At 37.4% G+C, this 26032-nt stretch overlaps 1 protein-coding gene across 4 annotated transcripts in view; it reads right to left on the bottom strand.

Moving 5' to 3' along the window:
* The window catches only part of POU2F1 (POU class 2 homeobox 1), a 248320-nt gene that overhangs the window by 26490 nt on the left and 195798 nt on the right, over positions 1–26032 (bottom strand). For 3 of the 4 annotated variants that reach the window (XM_006887393.1, XM_006887394.1, XM_006887392.1), the window contains 5 exons: positions 16074–16127; positions 14036–14155; positions 12068–12256; positions 10412–10538; positions 3839–3933 (listed from right to left, as the gene is read on the bottom strand). In XM_006887393.1, coding sequence (XP_006887455.1) covers positions 3839–3933; positions 10412–10538; positions 12068–12256; positions 14036–14155; positions 16074–16127 — 585 coding nt within the window. The remainder of the gene's footprint in view (positions 1–3838; positions 3934–10411; positions 10539–12067; positions 12257–14035; positions 14156–16073; positions 16128–26032) is intronic. The other variant, XM_006887395.1, reaches the window with a different exon arrangement.

The raw sequence follows: 26032 nt of genomic DNA, 5'->3' as shown, positions 1-26032 counted from the left end.
GTATTTATGACTTTTCCGACTTGGTATAATGCTTTTGAAGTCAGAAGTTCACCTCTTTTTACTGTTGAGGAATATGCCACCATACAGATATGCCAATCTTATCTGTCCACTAGCTAATTTGGTCATAGCCAGGTTTGGTTGGTTTTTTCCCGTTTCCAGTTTTGAAAGATCATGAATAAAACTGCTGTGAAAATTCTCCGTATACATACTGTGATGCTGACATATGCTTTATTTCGAGGAACAGGATTACTGGTATGCAATAAGGCATGCAATCTGAATCCACTAGCAGCTCTGTGGGGGAAAGGTAGCCAATCTCCTCTAGCATGATTTAATGCCCCTGAGACCTCACTGTAGGGTCACTTATGAGTCATTTCAGACTTTATGGCACAATAACAATAATGTATAAGGCACATTTACACTATTAAAAAACTTGTCAAACTTTTTTCTAAAATAACTGCCATTCTGTAACCCCACTAGCAATGTAGGAAAATTTCTGCTGTTTTACATTCTTGCCAACACTTGATATTAGCCTACTACGTTTTGTTCATTTAACAACCTGCGTTATGTGGATGACACAACCCTGCTTGCTGAAACTGAGGAGGACCTGAAGCACTTGCTGCAGAAAGTCAAGGACTGCAGTCCTCAATATGGATTGAAGCTCAACATCAAGAAAGCAAAGATTCTCATCACTGGGCCAATTGGCAGCATCAGGATGGATGGTGAAGAGATTGAGATAGTTAACAGTTTTAGTTTACTTGGCTCCACAATCAACACTCTCAGTAACAGCAGCCAGGAAATCAGGAGACGAATCTCATTTAGGGAAGTCAGCTGTGAGGGACCTCTCAAGAGTAATGAAGAGCAATGACATCAGGCTGGAGACTAAGATGCTCCTGATCCAGGCTATAGTCTTTCTAATTACGTGCTATGCATCGGAGAGTTGGACAGTGAATAGGGATGATAGAAAGAGAATTGATGCCTTTGAGCTCTGGTGCTGGAGAAGAGTGTCGAATACACTATGGACTGCGAGGAGAACAAACAGGTTTTTCCTGGAGAGGGTGAAGCCAGAATGCTCCTTGGAGTCAAGGATTCTGAAGCTTTGTCTGACATACTTTGGGCATGTTGCAAGAAGGGACTGGTCCTTGGAGAGGGACATCATGTTTGGGAGAGTCGAGGGACAGCACAGAAAGGAAGACCCTCGATGAGATAGATCGATTCTGTGAGTGGAGTGGTGGGAATGAGTGTGTTTGAGATAGCGAGGTTGGCACAGGAAAGAACAGCGTTTAGGGCTCTTGTACATAGGGTTGCTATGAGTCGCAAGCGACTCGATGGCATATAACAACAATAACAACAACAACAGCATGGGTGTAGTTATACTTCATTTTCCTCTCTGTGATGAGATAAATGTTTTGAGTACATTTTCATATGCTTCTTAGATAGTCATATTTGCTTCAGTTAAGTATCTTTAAATTGTTTTGACCTTTTTAAAGAAAACCCTATTTTCTTACTATTGAGTTATAGGAGTTCTTTAGTATCCTGACTGTACATGTTTAAGGATGCTTTCTCCTAGTTTATTTTTCATTCTTCTAATAGTGTTCATCATTTGTACGAAATTAAATTTACCATTTTTTCTTTTATGGTTAGTTAGCATTTTGTGTATCTTAATTAAGAAAATAATTTTTTTACTCAACAGCACAAATAGATGTTGTTGTTATGTGCTGCTGAGTCACTTGCGACTCATAGCAACCCAATGTATACCAGTCCTAAACTCTGCTCTATCCTGTGCCAATCTCATTGTCTCTGACATACCCACCATGATCACCCCAGTCATGGAACCAATTCACCTCATAGAGGGTCTTCCTCTCCTGTGCTGTCCCTCCACCCTCCCAAGCATGACATCCTTCTCTAAGGACTGGTCCCTCCTTGCAACATGTCCAAAATATGTCAGATAAAGCCTCAGAATCCTTGTCTCCAAGGAGCAGCCTGGTTTAACCCTGTCTAGGACGACCCTGTTTATTCTTCTAGCAGCCCATAATTCAATACTCTTCTCCAGCACCACAGCTCAAAGGCATCAAATCTCTTTCTATCCTCCCTACTCACTGTCCAGCTTTCTGATGCATAGCAAGTGATTACAAAGACCATGGCCTGTATTAGACGCACTTTATTCTCCAGAGTGACAGCATTATATTCTTCAGTACCCAGAAAGCTTCAGATATAACCTATCAGATCAAGGGCTGGACAATGGGAGACAGGTATTGAAGGGAGTGGGTAGGAGTGAATGGGGATGCTGGTCGATGGTGGAGCAGGGAAATAAGTGGGTTAAGACACTTGTGCCAAGGGCAGGGACAACACTGAAACTAATGGTTAATTCCACAATTTGGGATATATTTTTCCCCTTTTTTCTGTAAAATCCTTGTCTGTCAGATATTGCTCTAAATCTGAGCATTCAGATGAAGACAGACTAGGAGAAGGACTGGCCATCCACTTCTGAAATATCAGGTTTCTGAAAACTCAACTGTACAAAGGATGCACAAATATATATTCTCCTGAGTTTCCTTCCACAGGTCTATGGCCCATTTCCAATTAGTTTTTATACATAGTATAAAACAAGGGTCAATTTCTTAAAAACCAGTATAAAATAAAAATAAGAGGGGGGATATTAGGGCACAAGGCATGAAATAGCTGGCTCATACACTTTGATGAAGGGAGTTATTAGTAAGAGAATTTGAAAGGGGGGAAACCTCACAAATGCATGAATGAAATACAGTGGAAATTAAACTATATAAATAAATAAAAATTGAAAAAAGTATATATATAATCAAGTGTTTCAGTACCATTGTTGAAAATATCTTCCTCTTCCAACTGAAATTGTGAGATCTTTATATTAGACAGACAATGATATTATTAATAAGTTATGACACCTTTACTTATTTCCTTCAAATCTGTAAGCCCTTTATTTCCTTTCTGTGCCTTACTGCACGTTTAGGAGCTTCAGTACAACTGCTGAACAGATGTAGTAACAGCAGGTATCTTTACCTTGTTGTTGATTCAGGCTTTCATTACTATGCATGAATGTTAGGTTTGGTAGATGTCCTTTACCAAGGCTGAGGAAGTCACTTTCTATTCCTAATTTGTAAGACTTTTTAATCATAATTAAGTGTTGGATCTTGCCAACTTAGTAATGTCTTAATAACTTTCATGACTGCAGTCAAAAAGTTATTAACCAGAAGGTGGCTTCATGATTAACTAGATCAATCATTAATTTTTTCAGATAAAGAACCTGAGGTTCAAAGAGGTGAAATGACACACTCAGTTTAGGAGAAGTAAGTCTAAAATTTAATTTTTAGATGTGTTTTACATGATTCTATTCTAGAGGGACTGAGTTAAAGTAACATCCAAGAGTTAAAAGGAATAGAAAGAAAACAGAGATTCTGTTTTCTTTGCAGATTCTGAGAAAGGACAAAGGCCAATGCTAGGTTTTAATTAGTGCTAAGCCCTAGTTTCCAGTTTGGATGACAATCTCTACTACCAGCTAGTAGAATGAAGCGGATGTCAAATGGTTACAACTCTACCCATTTATTTCTAAGAAAATGACTCTTAATGAACATTTGAGGAAAAAAGCAACTCCTTGAAGATTTTCACAGGTAGCACTGATTTGGTGGCACTGTCAAAATTTAGACTTTATCTTTGGTATGTCTAACTAATTTTTTTAGTCAGTTTTTGAAGACTATTTAGATTATTTTTAAAAGGTGATTTCTAAAAGAACAAAATTTATTGTCCAGAAGCTCCTCACTCCAAAACAACTAGATAAAAGAAAGCAACTTCAAAGAAAAAAACTGACCTGGGAAGTGAGGGTGATGCTTGGCTGCGACTGTAGGAGGTTGGCTTGGCTTTGCTGAGGTAGTTGCGTTAAAAGATTTTGCGCTTGCAGGAGACCTGTAAAACACAAACATGGCATGCCATAATCATTGATGATTACTTTGAACAAATGGCAAAAATAAAGAATATGTAAAGTAAGTGAAATTTTCCAGTAATGTCTTAATGCTTTGTTTACCTAAAATGTAACCTTGTTGAATATAACTTGGTAAAAAATATATAGAATATTAAGCTACACTGGACAATGTCTTTCATGTAATTGGAATTGCCTTCTCTGACTGGTCAACTATTTATTAAAATAAAGAATGGATGAAAAGACAAGACTATTCTAGATAGAAACAGGCACGGGTTGGCTTGGTTTTTTTCTCTCTCTTTGAATATGTGATAAAATCATTTGGAGCTACAGTTATCTTTCTAATTTAATTTCCATAGATAACTATTAGGCTCTCTGGTAGGGTAGTGGTTAAGTGTTCAGCTGCTAACCAAAAGACCAACGGTTTAAACCCACCAGCTATTCCCACAAGAGAAAAGTGAAATATTCTCCTTTCATAACAAATTTTGACCCTAAAATTCCTATGTAGCAATCCTACTTTGTTCTACAGGGTCACTATGAGTCAGAATTGACTTGATAGCAATGGATTTGAGTTTATGGGAAGACAACCATTAAAGATAATTTGAATATCCTGAATGTTTTGGACAATCTCCTCCAATGTGATTTACAGGCATAGAAAAGCAGCTGGAGGGTCAAGTATCAGCTGGTTACAACTTGAAGGCAATCAATTGAGCAAACATATTTACTACAAAGATCTCATAATATAGTTTCAGAGAAAACAATATTGTAGACACTTAAAATACAACTACTCTATTTCTGGAGGGAGCTCTTGTACCCTAGTGGTGAGAATCTGTGCTGTTATCCCAAAGGCACGTGGTTGGAAAACACCAGCTGTTCTGCAGTAGAAAGATGGGCAATCTCCTTCTGTAGGATTAAACTGCCTCTGAAAACTTGCTGGTGGGTCAGCTATGGGTCAGTTCTGACTCAACAACACACTACTACTTCTGGAGCATTGTGGAAAATCATGAGGATGGTGCAGGACAGGGCAAGATTTCTAAATGTTGTTCATAGGGCCAGTCAGGAGTTTAAGTTGCTTCAATGCTACCTAAATCACCACCCTGCTTCCCTAAGTCTCCCAATATAGTTCAGTCCTCATATAATTGTCAGAGTGATATTTTTAAATTATTCTACTTAACAGTCTTGTTTTCGTTTTCCTCTACTTAATAGTTATATGTTACCACTAGCATAAAAATCTATACATCCCTGGGTAATACCGCCCTAACTCTGACATTTCCTCTCTGATAATTTTCACTGAAACTAGCTACTTTGGCCTTTGTCTTCCTGTACTTTGTTCCCATCTAAGGTGCTTGGCGGGAGCTCTGGTTGTGCTGTCCACAGGATGTCCATGGGATGGACTACTGGCCATAACTCTGTGGCAGTTTGAATCCACCCGTGGCTCCTTAGTACAATGGTGGGCAATTTCCTCTTGTTGATTTACATCCTTAAAAACTCAAAGGAGGGTCAGCTAAGGGTTCTACCTTGACAACAATGCATGAGTAAATGAGGGTACTTTGAATTCTTTTGCCTAAATAACTATGTTCTTTTTCCAGAAAAGAGGTCTTTCCAGATGTTAGCTAGGGAATAACACCATTCTTTCACAGAATAATCTTTACCAAATTATTCTGTTCACCTATTACTCTGTTACTTATTATTATTGTTATTGTTAATGCCATCAGGTTGATTGCCAACTTATGATGACTCATGTATCACAGGATTGTATGATGGGATCCAAGTTTTCACTAGATGATAGTCAGAAGTAGATCACCATGGCTCCCTATCACTCTGTCTTGGTTTGGAAGTTCTAGTTAAGCCTATCATAGCAACCTGAAATTCCTTCATTCACAAATGTGTAGTGGATATATTTGAGATGATCTGGCTGGGATGCAAAGCAAGAATTTTACTCAATACCATGTAGTACTTCCCACTATCTTAGAAATATTAGACAATTTGACATTTTCTTGTTCTGATTCCTTAGTTCTATAAGCAACATCTTGATACAATTGTAAAATATTAAAGTTGTGAGGGATTTAATTTTACTTGGAGCTATAACCAAGATCCACGTAGAGCTCTGGTGGCTTAGTGGTAAGGAGGTGCTCTGCTAACCGAATGGCATGTGATTCAAATCCACCAGCTGCTCATGGGAGAAAGATAAGTGATCTCCTACCATGTGATTTATTGCCTCTGAAAACCAACCGAAGGGTCAGTCATGAATCAGTACACATTACCACCACCACAAAAAGATGATCCTTTGTAGTGCTGAATAATCTTAGAAAATGAATCTGGGGTCATATATTACTGGCTAATGATTATATCTCACCAGCAATGACACAAACAGATCCTAGATTATTTTCAAGCCTTTAATGACCATATCAAAGTAAAGGGACAACTTTCATTATAAGATTACAGTTCAACATAAAGAAAATAAAAATTTTCCCGATTAGCTCTATAAGCAACATCATGACAAAATTATGAAAATATTGAAGTTGTGAAAGACTTCATTTTGCTTGGATCCACACTGAAGATCTAAGGAAGTAGAAGAAATCAACACCTTACACTGGGCTAATCCAATGACAAACATTTCCTTGCTGTGTTAAAAACAAAGATAACACTTTTTAGTATTGAGGTGAACCTGACCCACAGCATGGCATTTTTGATTGCTTCGTATGTATGTCAAAGCAGGACAGCAAAAAAAGATCAAAGAACTGATGGTTTTGAATCATGGTGTAGGTAAAAAATACTGAATACACTATTAACTGCCAGAAGGAAAAACAAATCTGTCTCCATAGACGTTCAACCAGAGTGGTGTACTTCGCATACTTTGGACACAGTATGAAGAATGAGTCCCTTAAGAAAGGTATCATGATTATTCAAGGAGACAGTCACCGTCAGAGGGAAGGAAACCTCTCAATGAGGTGGACAGACAAAGCTGGCTGCAAGAACAGCCTCAAATATAGCACTTACAAGGATGGTGTTAGATCAAAGGGCAGTGTTTCCTTCTGTTGTATATAAAGTCACTGTGTTAGCACATCTACCATTTGTTGACTGATGAAGGTATCAATAACGTAAGGATATTATAATGAAAATAACAACAAAGATTTAGAGAGGTTTCTATGGATGAAGTTCCTCCTTAAAAAGTGATTTTCATTAATTTACTTACTGAATCCTTACAATTCTTTGAGGTATAATTAACACCCCCACATCACAAATGAGATATATGAGGCAGATAGAGATAAGATTCAAGCGAAGATTCAAAATGAAAGGAGTTTGGTTCTGAGCCTGCACTTAGCCATTATGTTCTAATAATCTTCCTGATGTTAGTAAAATATTTTCTGTAATTCACTTGCAGAAATAAAGGGGATGATAAGAAGAGAAAGAAATGAAAGTTAGAAAAATTAGGTGACTTGTCTAAAGTCAGGGCTCTAAGCCATCAGTATTCTCTGTATTAAATTTCTACTCTCTTAAAAAAAGCATGTAAAGGAACAGGAAAGACTGAATGAGAACTAGAGGAAATGGGGTAAGAATAGGCATAGATAAACAGGAATTACATAATACACAATATATGTGAATGATTGTATAAAACAGAAATATGAAGGAAACACAACGTTTATCAATGAATGCATGCAAATAAAAAACTAAGAAAAAGTTTAAAGGGCTGGGGAATTGCTTAAGACATGCCATTACCTTTGCAAATACCACAAATCAGAATGAATAATCATCCTTTATATCAACAATATTAATTTAAGCTCGATTTTTTAACTCACTAAATAAAACAAGGTCCCAGAGTAAGACAATATACTTGGCATTGTGGAAAGAAAAGGAAAAAAATAAAGGCAATCTTACAATCTTGTTCAATCTTAAAATGGGCAATCTCCTCCTCTTCTGCCTCATAAAACCTGCTGTGGGGCAGTTTTGACTCTACGGCACACAACAGCAATCACATACTTAATCTTTGACCTCCCTAACCATCTCTGACCCAGGTCACTTTCTCCAGCCTCTTGAAATTCTCCTAACTCTACTAATGTGATATATTTCCAGTGTAGAATCTGATAAATTCACACCCAGTAATCTAATGCTATTTAGTAAAATGTGACTCATGGCGATCCTCTGTTGAATTTCTGAAGACGTAAACCCTAATAGAAACAAACTACTTAGCTTTCTCCCATAGACCAGTTGGTAGTTGGTGGATTCAAACTGCCAACTTTTCAGTTAGCAGTCTAACACAACACTCACTATTCCACCAGAGATTCTTATAAAACCAAATATTTTCCTAAAACCACAAGAACTATCTGTAAGTCTTTCCCTCATCATAAATCAAATATAACTAGGTCTTGTTAATTCACCTACTTCTCAAATTATCTTCTCTTTTCTATCCGATATCCCTTGCTATCTGTTATTTTTGTTGTTATGTGCCATCAATTCCTGATATGCTCCAGGCAATTGTTACAGTTATTGTTGTCAATCCATGTTACTGAGGGGGTTCCTCTCTCACCCTCCACCTTTCCTATTAAGTAATTTTTTACCAAGGAGTGGCCCCTCCTAACAACATGTCCAAAGTATGTGAGATGAAGTTTCAACATCTTTGCCTCCAAGAGGTACCTAAGTTGTACTTCATTCAAAACAGACTTACTTGTTCTTCAGCAGGCCATGGTATATTCATGTCCAACACACCCATATCCATAGGAGATATTATTGCTATGTGCCATCAAGTTAGAACCAATCAATAATCTGTATCTCTGGCTGCTTTTCAGAGGGAGTAAATCATATGAGAGGAGATGCCCACCCTTTTCCTGCAGAGCTGTTGGTGGACTCGGACCATATATTTTTGAGTTGGCAGCACAGCTGCTTAACATTAGGCCACCAGAGCTAGGAGATATTATTAAACCCTAACTGGAAAAAGGCAATATTCTCTCTCTATATATACACTCTAGTTCTTTCCTAACTTTCTTCCCCAAGTTTTCAGTTTAAGCTCTCTTAAATATAGGTCTGAATCTGATCTTTTTCCTACTTAACCTTTCTGTGGTTTTTTTTGTCATCTATAGAAGATTTCATTAAAGTACGGTATTGGGTAATTTACTGCATAATCCAAAAAATGTTTGTTGACTTTTTGGAGTGGAGTTCAGGAATCTACTTTTCTAATTCCTCAAGTCATTGAAGAATTTAAACAATTCAGGGGAGCTCTGGTGGCCTAGTGGCAAGGAGCTGCAACTACAATCCCAGAGGCGAATGGTTCGAATCCACCAGATGCTGTGCTGGGGAAGGAGGAACAATCTCCTCTTGTACCAGTCAGATCTGATTTGATGGTACACACACACAAAAATAATGATAATTAAAAAAAAATTTAAAAAAAATAAATAAAAAATAAAAAATAATTGAAACAATTCTTCAAGCTATTTCTAATTCAGAACTTTGGAGGAATAATTAAGCTAGAAGTTTTAAGGTTAAACTACTGGGAATTTCATGGAAGTCTCTTTAATAATCTGTTGTCTGGCAATCTTTCTAGTTTCAAATTTTACTATTCCCATCATATGCAATTTATGTGCTAGTTCTATGGCATTGTATCTGCTTCTCCAAACATAGAATATGGATTTTTCCCCACATCTCTGAGTTGCAGATGCTAGTCCCCTTTCTAAGAATGATGCTCTCACTTTTACAAATCTGTGTAGACACTACCCATAATTTACTCTAAAGGCTTCTCTGATCATGAAGGAAGTAGGGACATGCCTCTGCTGGGATCTCACATCACTCTCTGTTTACCAAGTCTGACAATTAGAATAGCTGTCTCTTGCTGTCACTAGATCTCAAGAGCGATGAAAGTGCAAAGAAATTTAGTCATCTTTGAATTCAAATATATACTGGAGTACGTATTAACCAATCTGACAAACTTGATCAAACTTTAATACTGTTTGATACAGAAACTATACATCAATATTTACCACAGAAATACTTCAAAGACGTTCTTAACAACTTAAAAAATTTGCACAATTTCCAATCTAATAACCTTTATTCTAAACCTTAAAAAAACCCTAAGTGATCATTAAAAGCCCATCTTTGTAACACTGTCTTTTAATATATTCCTATTAAAAACTATCAAACACTAGAAGCAATTTATCCAATTTATGTTAAGCACATCAAATAATTTTATTTAGACTTCTAATCAAATTCTTTGTTCCTCAAGTGATTAAACAGATGAATGGCAATGAAAGATGAACTTCAAAAAATGATGAACAAAAAAATATTTTTTCTGAACATGAATATCAGCAGGACTAATTTAAAATAAGCAAACAATAAGTGCACACGTGCACATGCATGCACAAACTCACATTTGCCCACATACAGTTCTAATGCTCTAATGGACAGTTTCAGAGCCAGAAGAAGAGGAGTAAAAATGTCCACTGAAACCTTGAAACACTGACCAATACACCTTACCCTGCTGGCCCTGGGGCGTCTGTGAGATGATAAACTGCGCTGGTTGCAAGTTGGTGGTTGGATGAACCAACACAAATTGCTGCAGGTTGAGATTCTGCTGTTGAAGCTGCTGCAGCTGTTGCAGATCCTGAAACATTAGATTTTAGATTCTAAGATTAAAAACTCAATCATAAGTTCTCAGCTGCTAAACTGTATCACAACCAAACAAAGAAGGTCAGTATTTAACATTCTTCCAACAGGGTGTATTCTTGATTTTGTTTTACAAAATGTATGATGAAACCTGGAGCCTCTGCAACATGTTTATTCCATATGCAGACATGTAGGATATGATGAATTACACTAAGCCTACTTTTCAGTCATTACTTATAATCCTTTCAGAAGACATCATTATGTTTTAACATACAGAGGTAAAATTAGTTTAAAAAACTCAAGTGAGAAAACTATCTTTTAAATTTCAAAATATTTTACTTTTCTCTTGCTAAATAAAGTGTTATGCCTGAATGTGTATCAGTAAGTTGAATTACTTCTAATAATCCTTAAAATTTGGCACCAAAAGAAATATAAAACTATCTGGCACCAGCTTATCTAACTCAACTGAGAAATCAGTGCAAAATTTCTAAAAGAAAAATAGCCAGTTCTATAAAAACGGATTTCACATTTACTTAGCGAAGAATAGCCAAAATCAATATATTATGACAGTCATTAAGATTAGGGTGACATGTTTTTATAGATAACTAGAGGTAATCCCAGACTTATGCTGTATTCAAGTTATCACAGAGTATAATTATGTGTGTCCCTTTTCTTTTGTCACAGTTTATTGTATGTGATATGTTGTACACACAATGTTGTCAAATGCAATATACGATGTTTCTCATATCAATGAACCCAAAAGAGAGATTGGATGTATGGAGACACTAATAATAAACAGTAATAATACTAATATTAAAAAAAATGACGTTTTGAAGTCTTATACTAGCAGTGGTTTACAATGGAGTCCAATCATTGTCAAGGACAACCTATAGATCCTTTTTAATTTCAAACTCTTGCTACACTTTAAATCTAATTATCAGTCTTTTCTGGGAGGTAGGTATAAAGATATTCTCTAGCAATAAACTCATAATACCCATACAGTTTATGTCTATGACTTATTAACACCTTTTACTCCTCTCTTTGAGGTAAATTATTTCACACACCTGCCTTAGTTCTACTGTCTAATAAAGAATAATTTTTAGGTATAAAACGCAATATTTTAATACTGTTGTGCACAACGCTCAAAGATGGGTCCCCACCCTCTCAATATACATAGGTGGCAACATTCACTGCATATGAAAGAACTCATGCTTGCCATAATTAGCTAATTAAAACAAATACAGTAATCCCTTGCTTCAGAAATATGCCAGCTAATTACACAAGAATTGTCACTTCATAGAAATAGCTAGTTATTAAAATAATTAGCATGTGTATATAATGGTGCCTCAAATAAGTAAACAAATGCATTCTTTTCTAGGTAAGTGATAAGGAAAGGTACCACTTCGCTGCTGATATAGATCTCAGGCTTTTAAGGGCCCACACTAACAATGAGAAAACAAATTTAATATTTTAGAAGAGCTGTCATTTTCTGGCTCACTTCCTGCCGCAGGCATTAGACAGGCTTACCTGTGCGATCTGTATGGGCTGAGACAGAGGGATCTGCGTCATGGGCGTGGCGGCGGAGGCTGAGATGGTGGCCCCAGCAGCACTGTGCTGTTGGCTGGCAGAATGCTGCTGCACTGCAGCTGCCAGCAGCTGTGCCTGTGCCTGTGCCTGCTGTAGTAGTAACTGTTGCTGGGCTGGCGTCAAAGTAAGCTAAACAAAATGAAGACAAACATGTGGAAAGGGCTACAAGGGAAGGGTCCCTAATAAAAGTCCACTGCTTCGAAATAAGTAACTCAAGTGGTAATAGGTCCTAGCTACTCAACCGCACACAGTCAGCATGCGTCAGTGGTCAAGCTACCATTACTAGGAGACATTTAAATTGAAATGATGGTCCCATTCCAGACTTAAACAATCATTCCAGCTTTTGCAAGGCCCTAGGGTTAAGGCAAAAAAGTAATTAACTAGTAAGCAAGGGGGGGGAGGTTGTGGGGGGGAAGAATCAATGCTGACAGGCTATGAAAAGAAATTTACCCCAAAAAAAGAAAGAAATTTACCCCCAACAGAACAGCAAGTGATTAGCCAGATGAATGAGGAACAAGGATGCGGGAAATGACCACTGAAAGAACTGATAAGGCCCAGCTGCTTCCCATTAGCAAGAATCCCTGCCATATTCCATCATTCCCATTATATCCTAGAGATATGACTAAAGAATATGAGCTCCATTTGTTTTTTTTCCAAGTCTCTCTATAGCCTACTCCCCAACACAATCTTTTCTGTTATTGAAAGGACTGAGCTTGCAACTTTACATCCCCTTTCTAACACATTATCTCTGTGAAACAGGTGGTGAAAGCTTCTTTCGTTACATGCAAATGACTCTTAATGCCTAGATTTAATAGAAGTTCCATCGAAATAAATGTGGAACTCCAAGTGTCTCTTATCATTATAAACACTATTCACTAAAAAAAAAAACAAAAATAAAAAATGTGTGTAGAGCTGATTTAAACTTGCTTTCATCACAAAAGCAAGTTTTTATGAGTATTTTTCAAATGCACCCAAACCAAAGTTATTAAATGTAGTCAAACATCCTTTGTAGTCAAACATGCTTTGTTTTAAAAAAAAAACCCCAAAACATGATACTATGAAATGCATTTACTACTAGTTAGGGGCAAACAAAGCTCCTAAAAAGGTCCACCAAGCCTTGAGCATTAGTGACTTAAGAATCAAAACCAAAAAGTTTAATACATACGCATTTATATGTTGTGTGTGTGTGTGTGTGTGTGTGTATATATATATTATATAACATATTAATTTCTGTTAATGAGATTTCTAACCATTTGCAGCAATTCTTTAAAAAAGTTAAAACACACTTAATGGGAAAATAACCAGGAGGTTGGTGGACTATGAACAGAATAAAACCTTTCCTTATTGTCCTCCGATCTTTCTCCCTTAAAGATAATTTAATAGACACATTTTCCACATAAAAAATATATATGACATGACATGGTGTCATTGCTTAAAGACAGCTGAAAAAGTAAAAGCTTAATATATTTACATAGGCAGATTTATTATCTACAAAAATGGCACTGACTGAAAGTTATTTGCCAGACACTGCTTTATGAATTTACATATGTTCTCTTAATCTTACAACAATAACAACATTTCCACTTAACAGACATGAAAACTGAGGTGAAGGAAAATGACGTATACAGCCCACACAGTAAATTGCAGGATTTGGCTACGAGACCAAAGGCCTAATTTCTGAAAATACAGTGGCTTATAAGAATGTTTTAGTTTCATAAAAGTGAATCTGTTCAACCTTCTTACAGTAATGTGGTAACAACAATCTGACAATGGCATTTCATCAACAGAATGATCTTGATCAAAGGATAATGATTCCATGTCATGTTACTATGTATTATGGTGAAAAACTGTACTTAAATACTGGCCGGTGGCAATGACACAGAGAAACGTTTATTGGTGAAAACTTACCCCTGTTATCTGTCCTCCAGCCAGCATAAGCTGGGTCTGGGGGATGGCGGTCTGTACCGAAGGCTGCTGGGAAGGCTGGGTTGGCTGCTGTGAATCCCCCGATTCTTCACTAGATTTAGACTAGAGGGGCAGGAGTAGGAGTGGGAAAAAGACAAGTGATTTCAAATAACTGGTTAAAAGAAATGTACTTAGAATTCCATATTTTAAGAATCATTTAAAATAGAGGTTTAGGCATATATAGCCATGATTTTTCTTCCCAGTTCTTTTAAGTCTTGTATTTTTTTTATTTGTAGTTAGATGTTTTTACTTTTATTCTAACCAAAAGGAAGGCTATGACTATAATTTTTAAGGAGAAAAGAAAATTTGGTCCTTTATAAATAGAATTCTTCTATAACCTCAAATCCTTAACTATGAAAATAAGGAGCAATGGAAGAATATTAGTTCATGTCATCTCTACATCAGGCCCTCCACATTAGCATTTTTCATACATACAGGTAGGATACCTGAAATGTCTTCACAAATCATTGTCAGAGACTGATTATGTGACCTACCATCATCTAATATTTTAAAGAACTACAAATTTAGCATCTCCTATCAAGTAAAATATAGTTTAGGAGAAAATGCTGCAGTCAAGAGGGAGCGAGAACATATCCCCGAAAAGGGCACTGAGAAAATTTTATGGTAATTAAAACTGGTTATGCAGAGCATTAAAATTCTGCATAGATTTGCATATTTTCCACCACCTGTTTTGGAGACTGCAGCAAGGCTAATTAACATAAAGGCTCTGATTAATTCTGCCAGTCATTGAGAGATAATTACAGTGCAGGACGGTAAACATTCTGCACTGGAGATACAGCCTGTTTGCCAACATCTCTCTAAGGGATGAAAGTTTACCATGGCAACCAGGGCAATTTTCCGCCTCCTCTCCCTTAGAAAGGAAGGTGACATTATCTCCTTTTCTTTTCTCTCCTTGTTTCCATGTGTTACTACGTCCATATTCCATCAGGTTTCATGGAATGCTCAATCCAAGGTCTTAAATCATTAGCAACACTGAAATTAATCTTCCAGAATACTGTTTCCCCACTTGATTGTTAGTTACCTAAACACTATAATGAAAGGAAGCAGCAGGTTGATTGAAAGGTTATGCAGCACTGCAACATACTTGAACTTTGTATACTTTGCCATATGGCTTTAAGAAGCAAAGCCATGAGAATAATGGTTTGCTTTAAAATTTTGACCATATGAAGCCTGTCAATGTGAATAAGCAGTTTTAAGTACAGTTCTTAAAATCATAACACTTGCCAGCATAGAGAAACCCTGGCAATCTTATAGATTTCCCCACTTAGATTTAAATAACAATGGGGTTACAAGAGATCAAGTGACTTGCAATGGTGACAGAATGAGAATTCAAATCAAAGACCCCTTTTTGTCAGTCCAGCGTTCTTTTCTCTGTACTGTTTTTCTAAAGGACCCTAGTGACACAGTGGTTAAGTACTAAGCTGCTATCAGAAGGTCAGTTATTTGAACTCACCAGCTACTCTGTGGAATAAGGATGACACATCAGTTTCCCTAAAGATCACAGCCTTTGGGACCCTGTAGGGACAGTTCTATTCTCTCCTACAGGGTTGCCATGAGTCAGAATCAGCTTGACAGCACTATTTTTGTTGTTTTTTAAATGTTTTCCTATGACACTAAAAATGAGAAAGAAAATATTCACAAAAGATTGTTGGGAATTAAAATGCATTTCTGGTCATTTGGCTTTGTGTTTAGGTATGTTTTATCTGCATAACTTGGAAAGGTTTTTTACGTCATTTAAAAAAAATTGAAAATATCTTTTTCTGTCCACATTTAGGTCTCACACACAGTAGACTACAACCCCGGGTTTTACTGATGGGAATGAATATAATGATTTGGACCATGAGACTTCATGATAAAAAAGATATAAGTATGATCTATCTCCAAATAATTGCATGCTCATTAAAAGAAGTTAGAAACATACAAAACTTACAAAAATTAATAACCCCATATCCCAGCTTACCTGTACATTTAAAGACTGAGCAGGAGCCGGTAAACTTGTTCCAGCAAGCTGGACCTAAAAACAGAGTAATGAGGGGAAAGTCTAATCTCCATACTGTTGATATTTATCACTAGAGGTTGTCATCAATAATTATTTAAAGAGTCTCTACTAAGCTGTGTGCCAGTGTGCTAGACCTCACAATATAGTGCAGTACAGTTTGTGGAGTAAAAGGGTGCTAAAGAACAGGACTCTTTTCAAAGTCTTAAAGTATCTCTTTCTTTTTAAACTACTGGCTAGTTAAAAGCAGAAAAAACCCAAACCCTACCCCTCACAGGTGTGAATATCACCATCTGGTGAACATCACCTTAAGCAAATGATCAAACTTAATACCACAATAACAGGGCAAGGCAACTGTGCGTGACTTCTGATAGGATGCACAGAAAGACTCAGCACCACTTCTATAGAATGCTTGTCAGAAATGCCTAACTAGCATTCAATCATGAAGAAATAAACAAAGCATACTGAGGGACTATCTATAGAACAGCTGCCTCTTCTCTTAAAAAAAGAATTAACATCAGGGAGAAGCATCTTAACACAATCAGTCAGACAAGATCAAAAGGGCAGCAGTTGCCCAGGAACTAAATTCAGAAGGCAGGAAGAAAGACTGGAGAAAGGTTGAATAAAAATGGAAAAAATACATAGGAAGTGAAAAGACAGCTGTTGCAATGGGGGATTATTATCAGTGTCATGAAGCACAATGTATATGAAATTTTTAAAAACTAATTTGCTCTATAAACATTCACTATAATGAGAATAAAGACAGATTAGAAACTATTCTGGATTAAAGATAATAAGAGATTGGCAACTAATTGCAAGGTATGAATTAGATTGTAGATTTAAAAATATAGAGTATAAAGCTAAATTACTGTAGCTTGAAAATTAAATTGAAGTTTTGAAGATGATAATATTTTCAAGAAATTAATGTCTAAGTATTTAAAAAGTAAATTTTCAATAATATCTGTAATTTACAAATGATTTTTTTTTAAAAAGGTATTTTTTTGTGTAGATGCATACATATAAAGATAAAGCAAACTGTCTTAATAGTATCAGTGTCTAATTCCTGTTGAAAAGTTTCTGGTAGGACACTGCTCTCTTACTCCAACTTTACTGTGGATTTCTAAGCTTTCAGAATAAAAAGTGAAAAATAACAAATGATGTTCCCTCTTTGGAGGGGCCAGTTGCAGGGAAAAACATCATGTTTGGAAAAGTAGAGAGGGTGAGCAAAGGAAACTAAAATTCTCAATAAGACTGACTTACACAGTGTCTGCTGTCATGTCCCACTGAGTTGGAAATCAACCCATATCTGACCCTCCAGAAGGTTTTCAGAGGCAGTTAATCATACAGGAGGAGACTGTCCATCCTTCTCCTTTACACAGTGACTACAAGATGTTTACATCAGAAGAGATTAAGAGGATGGCCAAGATTTTGACCTATTTTACACAGAGTGACTATGACTGATGTGCAACTTTAAGGCACCTAACAACAACAAGTGTAGAAGTGTTTGAAGCAGTAATGGCTAAGAATAGCTCGAAATTAATGACAGACACAAACCCACAAATGTAGGAAACTCACGCAGGGAAAAGTACCTAAAAATTCTACACAGAGATATACTGTGTTAAACTGAAAAGTCAAAGACAAAGAGAAAATACAGAATATGGAATGTGGTGATAGCAGGAGGACCTTACCCACAGAGAAACAAAGAATTACAGCAGACATTTCTCTTTGAGGGATCAGGTCAGAGAAAAAGGTGGAGTGAACAATTTAAAGTGTTAAAAGGGGGTGGGGGGGAATGCCCAACAAATAAACAAAGAAAGAATAATCAAAAAACCCCTAACAAACAATATTAACCTAGAATTCTGTAACCAGAAACATAATCTTTTTTTTTAAATTATTATTTTTCGTGTGTGTACTGTCAAATTGGATCCAGCACAGCATCTGTTGGATTCGAACCACATACCTCTGGGATTGCAGTGCAGCTTCTTGCCTCTAGACTACCAGAGCTCCCTCGGAAACATCATCTTTCAGATGTGAAAAAGAAATTATTTATCTGATAAAAACTGAGGGCATTGTTTTATAATACATTAAAAGATGTTCTTCACAAAAAGGAAACATTGTAGAGGTAAAAATTTCACATAACTAATTTTTGAAATTTTACATCTACACAACTAAAGATTAATTATGTTGCTGACTGTGCTAAGAGCACTACAATTTTTCTGTAAATTAAGACAATCTGAGGAATGCTTGATGAAAGCATAAGCCATTGATTTGTCCCAGATCAGTCACACATGCCAACTGGCTAGCCATTCTCCATTCCTCAGCCCCTTGACAATGGTGGAATAGTGGCCTATGTTTCTCAAGTGCTGGATGAGGAAATTCTCCAAGGATTCTGTAAACGGTTACTGCTAAGCTGGGCTGGTCTAACAGAGCAGTGACGTGCAAGCGCAGACCATTCAAGCAGTTTTGGTCCTCTCGCAGTAAGTAGCTTCTAGATGAAAGACGTGAGAGTGGAAAATTAAAAAGGTCAGTGCACCATTACACTCACTCATCCTTCTCTTTCTCATTTCTGGTGAATTCTGTCAGGACACCACTGGCTAACGACAGAGGTAAATTGGTACACATACTTAGAAAAAAAAAATCACTTGGAAATGTCACGAATCAGTCAATTACAGTCTTTACTAGTAATTATGTGTTGTTGAGTAACCTGCAACTCATAGTGTACCTTATGTACAAGAACTATGAACCCTGCTCTATTTTGAGCCAACCTCAATAGTCTTATAACACACCTACTCTGATTACCCCAGTCACTGAGTCAATCCATCTCATCAAAGGTCTTCTTCTCCTGTGCTGTCCCTTCACCCTTTCAGGCATGATCTCCCTCTCCTTGAAACATGCCCAAAGTATGTCAGGCGGAGCTTCAAAATCCTTGCCTCCAAGAGTAGCCTGTTTTCACCCTCTCTAGGACAGACCTGCTTGCTGTTCTCCTAGCAGTCCATGGTATATTCAATACTCTTCTCCAATACTACAACTCAAATGCATCAATTCATCTTCTATCATCCTTATTTGCTGTGAAGCTTTCTGATGCATAGCAAATGAATGTGAAGACCATGGTCTGGATCAGAAGCAACTTAGTCTCTAGACTGACAATGTTGCTTTTGAGTACTCTGGATAGGTTCCTAGAGCAGAATTCCCCAGTGCAATGTATCTTTCTAAATTCCTAGCTGCTGGTACCAAGAGTGTTGACTGTGAATCCAAGCAAACTGAAGTTTATAACAATGTCAATCTCTTCTCCGTCTAGCATGGTGCTGTCAAGTGGCCCAGTGGTGAGAATCTTTGTTTTCTTGATGTTGAGTTTCAATCTATATTGAAGGCTGCAGTCCTTGACCTTCTGTAGCAAATGCCTCAGGTCCTCCCCAGTTTTGGCAAACAAGAATGTGTCATCTGCATAATGCAGGTTGTTGATAAGTCTTTCTCCAATCCTAATGACATTTCTCCTCACAGAGTCCAGCCTTTTGGATGATGTGTTCTGCATAAAGACTGAAAAGGTACGGAGATAGGATGAATCCCTGGCATACACGCTTCCCGATTTTAAACCATGCAGCGTTTCCTTGCTCTGTTCTGACTACTGCCTCCTGGTCCAAGTATAGGTTGTTTTGCATAAGCATAATCAAGTATTCTGAAGCCTAAAAAGTGTTCTGGGGTTATCATTCATATCAGAGTCAGCCACAGTTTGTTGCGTTCTACAAAGTCAAAAGCTTCTGCACAGTCAATGAAACAAAGTTAAGACATTACTCTAGTACTCTCTGCTTTCAGCTAAAATCTACCTAACATTGGCTAGTTTATATCCCTAGTGCCATAGACTCTTCTAAAGCCAGCCTGCATGTCTGCCAGCTCTATGCTGATGTGCTGTTCCAGTCGTTTTTGGGGTAATTTTCAGCAGAATTTTGCTTACATGTGATGTTAATGCTATTGTTCAATAATTTCCACACTCTGTTGGGTCATCATTTTTTGGAATGGGAACAAATCTGTATTGTGTCCGGGGCTGCAACTATTTGTTGAAATATGATAATTGGTATGACATCAATTCCTGGGGCTTTGTTTTCTGCCAGTTCCTTCAGAGCAGCTTCAACTTCCTCCTTCATCACCACAGGCTCTTGATCATATGTTGTTTCATGAAATTCTTTTGTCAGCCAATTCTTTTTGGTACAGTGACTCTATTTATACCTCCCATCTTCTTTTAATGCTTCCTGGATCATTTACTATTCTGCCCAAAGCATTCTTATGTATTGCAACAAGAAGTTTTAATTTGTTCTTCAGTTCCTTCAGCTTAAGAAATGCTGAGCAAGTTCGGCCCTCCTGATTTTCTGACTTCAGCTCTGCACATTTCATTATAATAATTTGCTTTATCTTTCTGTGCTGTCCATTGAAATCTCCTGTTCAGCTCCTCAACATCTTGATTTCTTCCCTTTGCTTTGGCTTCTCAGTGTTCTTGTGTAATATTCAGAGTCTCTTCTGACCATCTTGGTTGGTCTTTTCTTCGTTCTCTGTCTTTGTAATGATGACCTTTAGCACTCTTCCTGGATGATATTCTTGATATCCGCCTACAGCTTACCTGGTCTTCATTCACTAGAGTTCAATATTAAACCCCAAAAAATTTCAGAAGGAGAAAGGAAAAAAAAGGAACAGAAAGAATATTGGAAAAAAAATTGCAGGAAATGTTTTAAACTTGATAAATGAATCTATAAATCCAAGAAGCACAACAAATTCCAACTAGGAAGAAATCCAGAGAGATGCAGATGCTTTAATCAAACATATAAAATAAAGATATACATAATATAGCTTCTTGCTTGCTATAAGAGAAAAGCCAATTGTCACATATAAATTATCTTCAATAAAATTAAGGGCTGATTTCTCTGAACCGTGTCAATATAATAGCAAAATAGCTCTTTTAAAAATAATAGCAAAATAAAAACATTCTCAGGGAGATGTCACCATTCCCAAGAAAGGTGATCCAACAGAATGTGGAAACTATCGAAGAATATTAATATTACATACAAGCAAAATATTGCTGAATATCATTCAAAAACAGCTAGAACAGTAATTGACAGAGAACTGCCAGAAGTTCAAGGAGAGTTTAGAAGAGGCTGCAGCATCAGCAATATTACTGCTGACTGACATCCTGGCTGAAAGCACAGACTACCAGAAGAATATCTATTTGTGCTTATTGACTATCTAAAGGCATTTGATTATGTGGATCACAGCAAATTATAGCTAACATTGAGAAGAATGGGAATCCAAGAAGATTTAATTGTGTTCATGAGAAATCTATACCAAGATTAAGAAGAGCAAAGGAATATTGTATGGTTTAAAGTCAGAAAGGGTGTGTGCCAGTGTTGTATTCTTTCAATTGAATTGAACACCTATTCAATTTGTATGCTGAGCAAATAATTTGCAAATCTGGACTCTAATGAAGAGGAATGTGGCATCAGAATTGGAGGAAGACTTATCAACAACTGGGATTATGTAGAAGACAAAACCTTGTTGTTGAAAGTGAGGAGTGTTAAGAAACACTTGCAGTGGAAGATCAAAGAATACAGCCTTCAGCATGGATTACAACTCAACATCAAGAAAACAAGGGTCCTTACCACAGGACCTGCCAATGATTTAATCTTGCTTGGATCAACAATAAACACTTTTGGTACCAGGAGTCAGGAAATCGGGAGATGTATTGCCTTGAGCAAGTCTGCTCTCAGGTACTTCTTCAAAATGGTGAAGGGTAACGTTGTCAGTTTCAAGACGAAGGTGTGCCTGAGTCAGGCATGGTTTTATCAATTACCTGCTATGCATCAGAGAATTGAACAATGAATAAATAGAAAAAGAACTGATGTCGTTGAGTTGTGGTGCTGGAGAAGTGCATTGAACATCCCATGGAATGACAAAATAACAAAGAGATATATCTTAGAAAAAGTATAGCCAGAGTACTCCTTGAAGGCAAAGCTTTGTCTTTCATATTTTAGACATGTAACTAACTAGGCAAGGATATTCCTTGGAAAGGGACATCATGTTTGAAAAGATGGAGGGTGAGCAAAGAAGAGGAAGACCCCCATGAGATGGACTGACTTAGTGACTTCAGCAATGGGCTCCAGTATGTCAGAGATGATGAGGGTGGCACAGAATAGGGGAGTTTGAGGTTGGCTGTGCACAGGGTTGCTGTGAGTCCTAATCAACTTGATAGCATCTAACAACAACAACAATGGCAGTTTGCTATGATTAGGCTTGCCTTATCTGATCTTGTTAGGTGCCAATGAGTCAATTACTGACTTCACAGAGACCCAATACAACAAAGTAGCATTATTCAATGGGTATTCCAAGATATAATGTTTAAGGGAGATCACCATGACTTTTCTCCCATGGAACAGCTAGATAGGGTGACCATTAGCAGCTAAGCGCTTAACCACGGTGCTAATGTGTGTTCTTTACCCACCTTACCAGAAATGCAAAAGAAGTCCTTCAGATGCAAAGAGGAGACATAAAGCAGTAGGTCAAAGTTGAAGAAAAATAGCAGTAAACTTAATTTTATGGGCAAATATAAAGGACAATTTTATGGTATTTTGGCTTATAACCTTAGGTGGTGTGTCCCTACATATTTTAAGGGAATAAATGTATAAACATGAAACAAATTTGTTACTGAGTTAATATTTAGAACATAAAACTGGAAACATTTTTATTCAAACAGTATGCAGGTTCTGTATTGTATCAACTGTACTAGACCTGAGTAATATTTTCATAAGCATGTTATGCCAATTGCATTTTACTTCTTGTGTTTATGAGACTGATGCGCTACCTACCGAGGTAACGAGTTACCTACATTTTGTGTTTAAAAAACCACAAGGCATTAGCATAGTACTCTTACTCTTTATCTTGAGGGGTAGGAAGTAGTTGGAAAATAAAGTAGATCATGTTCACTGTGCACAGCAAATATCGCACAAGAGGAGGAATGATGTAAGAATAACATCTATGCTAAATTTACATTATTTCAAATTAAGTAGTTTATCTTGGAAGAAGTGAAACCAGAGTGCTCCTTAGTGGCAAGAATGGTAACATTCTTTTTTCAAATACTATGGGCATGTTGTCAGGAGGGACTAATTCTTGGAAAAAGATATCATGCTAGGAAAGATAGAGGGTCAGAGAGAGAAAAACCTTCAACAAGATGGGTTGAAGTATATCAGAGATTGTGAAGATGGGGCAAGACTCAGATCTGTTGTTCTTAGGGTTGCTGTGAGTAGTAGATGACTTGATGTCATCTAACAGCAAAGAAAAACAATGTCATGACTTTAAATACAATCTCATGATAACCACAAAGAAAAGATCTTAAAAATGTATACCAATGTGCATGGCAACATTATTCACCATTGCAAGAACATGGAAACAGCCCAAATGTTCAATCACAATTGAACAGATTGTCCAATTACGGGACTTTCACATGATGGAATACCACAAAGCATGCAGGAGCATTGATTCTGTAAATCACTATCTAACATGGGAGGGACAGGAGAGTATTACTATCTCAGTCCCATAAGGACAAATATTTAAAAGACCATTATTGTAGAATTAGTATGAGGATCCAAGCATGGGGGGAAAAGAGGGATGAGGATTGGTGAGGGGGTAAACATGGGGTGCCAGAGTTTGATGGGTGGAAGGGGGTGGGTTGGGGATATAGGGGATCCGGTATAAGGGGCAATGCATATGAATTTTGTAGGTATACCACAGTAAAATTTAAAAACAAAAATGCAAGAAATTAAAGAAAATAAAAAAGGAATCAACCGGTTCACTACAAATAAAAAAAGACCCCCTAACACACTTTGAGAAGAATGGGAATCCCAGAACATTTGATTGTGCTTACACAAAATCTATACTTGAACCAAGAAGCAGTCTTCAGAACAGAGCAAGGAGACACTACATGGTTCAAAATCGAGACAGGATGTATTCTGTCTCCATACCCTTTCAATCTGTATCCAGAATAGATCATCTGGGAAGCTGGGCTGTATGAGGAGGAATGTGGCATCAGGATTGGAGGAAGATTCATCAACCTGCATTATGCAGATAACACAACCCTGCTTGCTGAAACTGAGTAGGACCTGAAGCACTTGCTGCAGAAGGTCAAGGACTACAGCCTGATATACGGATTGAAGCTCAACATCAAGAAAACAAAGACCGTCACCACTGCACCAATTAGCAGCATGAATATGGATGGTGAAGAGATTGAAATAGTTAACAGTTTTAGTTTGCTTGGCTCCACGGTCAACACTCTTGGTACCAGTAGCCAGGAAATCAGGAGATGAATTGCACTGGGAAAGTCAGCTGTCAGGGACCTCTCCAGAGTACTTAAAGAGCAATGACGTCAGTCTGGAGACCAAGGTGAGCCTGATTTGCACAATAGACTTCACAACTGCATGCTATGCATCAAAGAGCTGGACAGTGACTAGGGATGATAGAAAGAGAATTGATGCCTTTGAGCTGTGATGATGGAGAAGAGTATTGAATATAACATGGACTGCTAGGAGAACAAACAGGTTCATTGTCAAGAGGGTGAAACCAGGCTGCTCCTTGGAGGCAAGGACTCTGAAGCTTCGTCTAGCATGTTGCAAGGAGGAATCAGTCCTTGGAGAGGGACATCATGCTTGGGAGGGTGGAGGGACAGTGCAAGAGAGGATGACCCTCAATGAGATGGATCTATTCAGTGACTGGGGTAGTGGGAGTAACTGTATCAGAGACAGTGAGGTTGGCACAGGAGAGAGCAGGGTTTAGGGCTCTTGTACATAGGGTCTCTATGAGTTGCAAGTGACTCGATGGCACACAACAACAACAATACATAAGTAGAAATTAGTGGAAATGAGGGGTAAATGAGGTATATAAAAAAACTTCATGTCAATTCCAATTCACAGTTTAAAAACTGGTATAACAAACACATAACCCTCCAAACAAAAAAGTAGAAGTTTTTTGATCAGAAATTTCTTTAACTATAAATGATTTAATCTGTATAGTCAACAGACTGTGAGATTGAATGGATTATTTAAAAAAAAAAATTTATGTACTTTCCCCAAGAGACACACTTCAGCTGTAAAGACACAAATGGCTTCTCATGAATTGTGAGGGTAAAAATATTCTATGCAAATAGTTGTTATAAGATAACTGAAGTATCTATATTAATATCAGATAAAACAGAGTAAAATCTGTTACAAAAGACAAAGAAGGGCATAGTGGTAAGAGGGTCAATTCATCAGGAAGGTATGACAATCATAAAAAATACATCCATCCAACCTCAGAACCTTAAATAATTGACACAAACACTGACAGAATTAAAGGGAGAAATAGAGGAGCTGTGTTGCCATCTCAAAAGCAGGCAGTTGGGATCCACCAACTGCTCTGAGGAAAAAGTTGACCTATCCCCTCCTGTGCAATATACAGCTTCAGAAAACTCACTGGAGGGCCAGTTGTGAGTTATTTCCTACTCAACAGCACATAAAAAACCACTTCAAAGCCCTAAAACAAATGATGCAAACACTAAAAGAGAGATACAGATCATCTGAAAAATAACAGTGGGAGACTTCAGGATAGCACTCTCATCACAGGGCAGACATTCCACTCACTCTCACTGCTGTTGAGCAGGAACTGACTCAAAACTGACCTTCTACAAAGTTTTCCAAGGCTATATATCGCACCAGTAAAGACTGTCCACCTTCCTCCCAAGGAGCCCCTGGAAGATTCGAACCACTAGAGAATGTGGCCTTTGGGTTAGAAGCAAAACTCCCATAAACTACACAACCAGAACTCTGTGAGCAGACATTTATAAAGATCAGTAAGGAAACAGAACTTAACCAGTACTACTCACTACACAACAATAACATCATAAACTGTCTAGA

Source organism: Elephantulus edwardii, unplaced genomic scaffold (genome assembly GCF_000299155.1).
Source record: "Elephantulus edwardii isolate Elephantulus edwardi_28Jun2011 unplaced genomic scaffold, EleEdw1.0 scaffold00057, whole genome shotgun sequence".
Classification (NCBI taxonomy): domain Eukaryota; kingdom Metazoa; phylum Chordata; class Mammalia; order Macroscelidea; family Macroscelididae; genus Elephantulus; species Elephantulus edwardii.
This window is presented reverse-complemented; position numbering and strand designations above follow the sequence as displayed.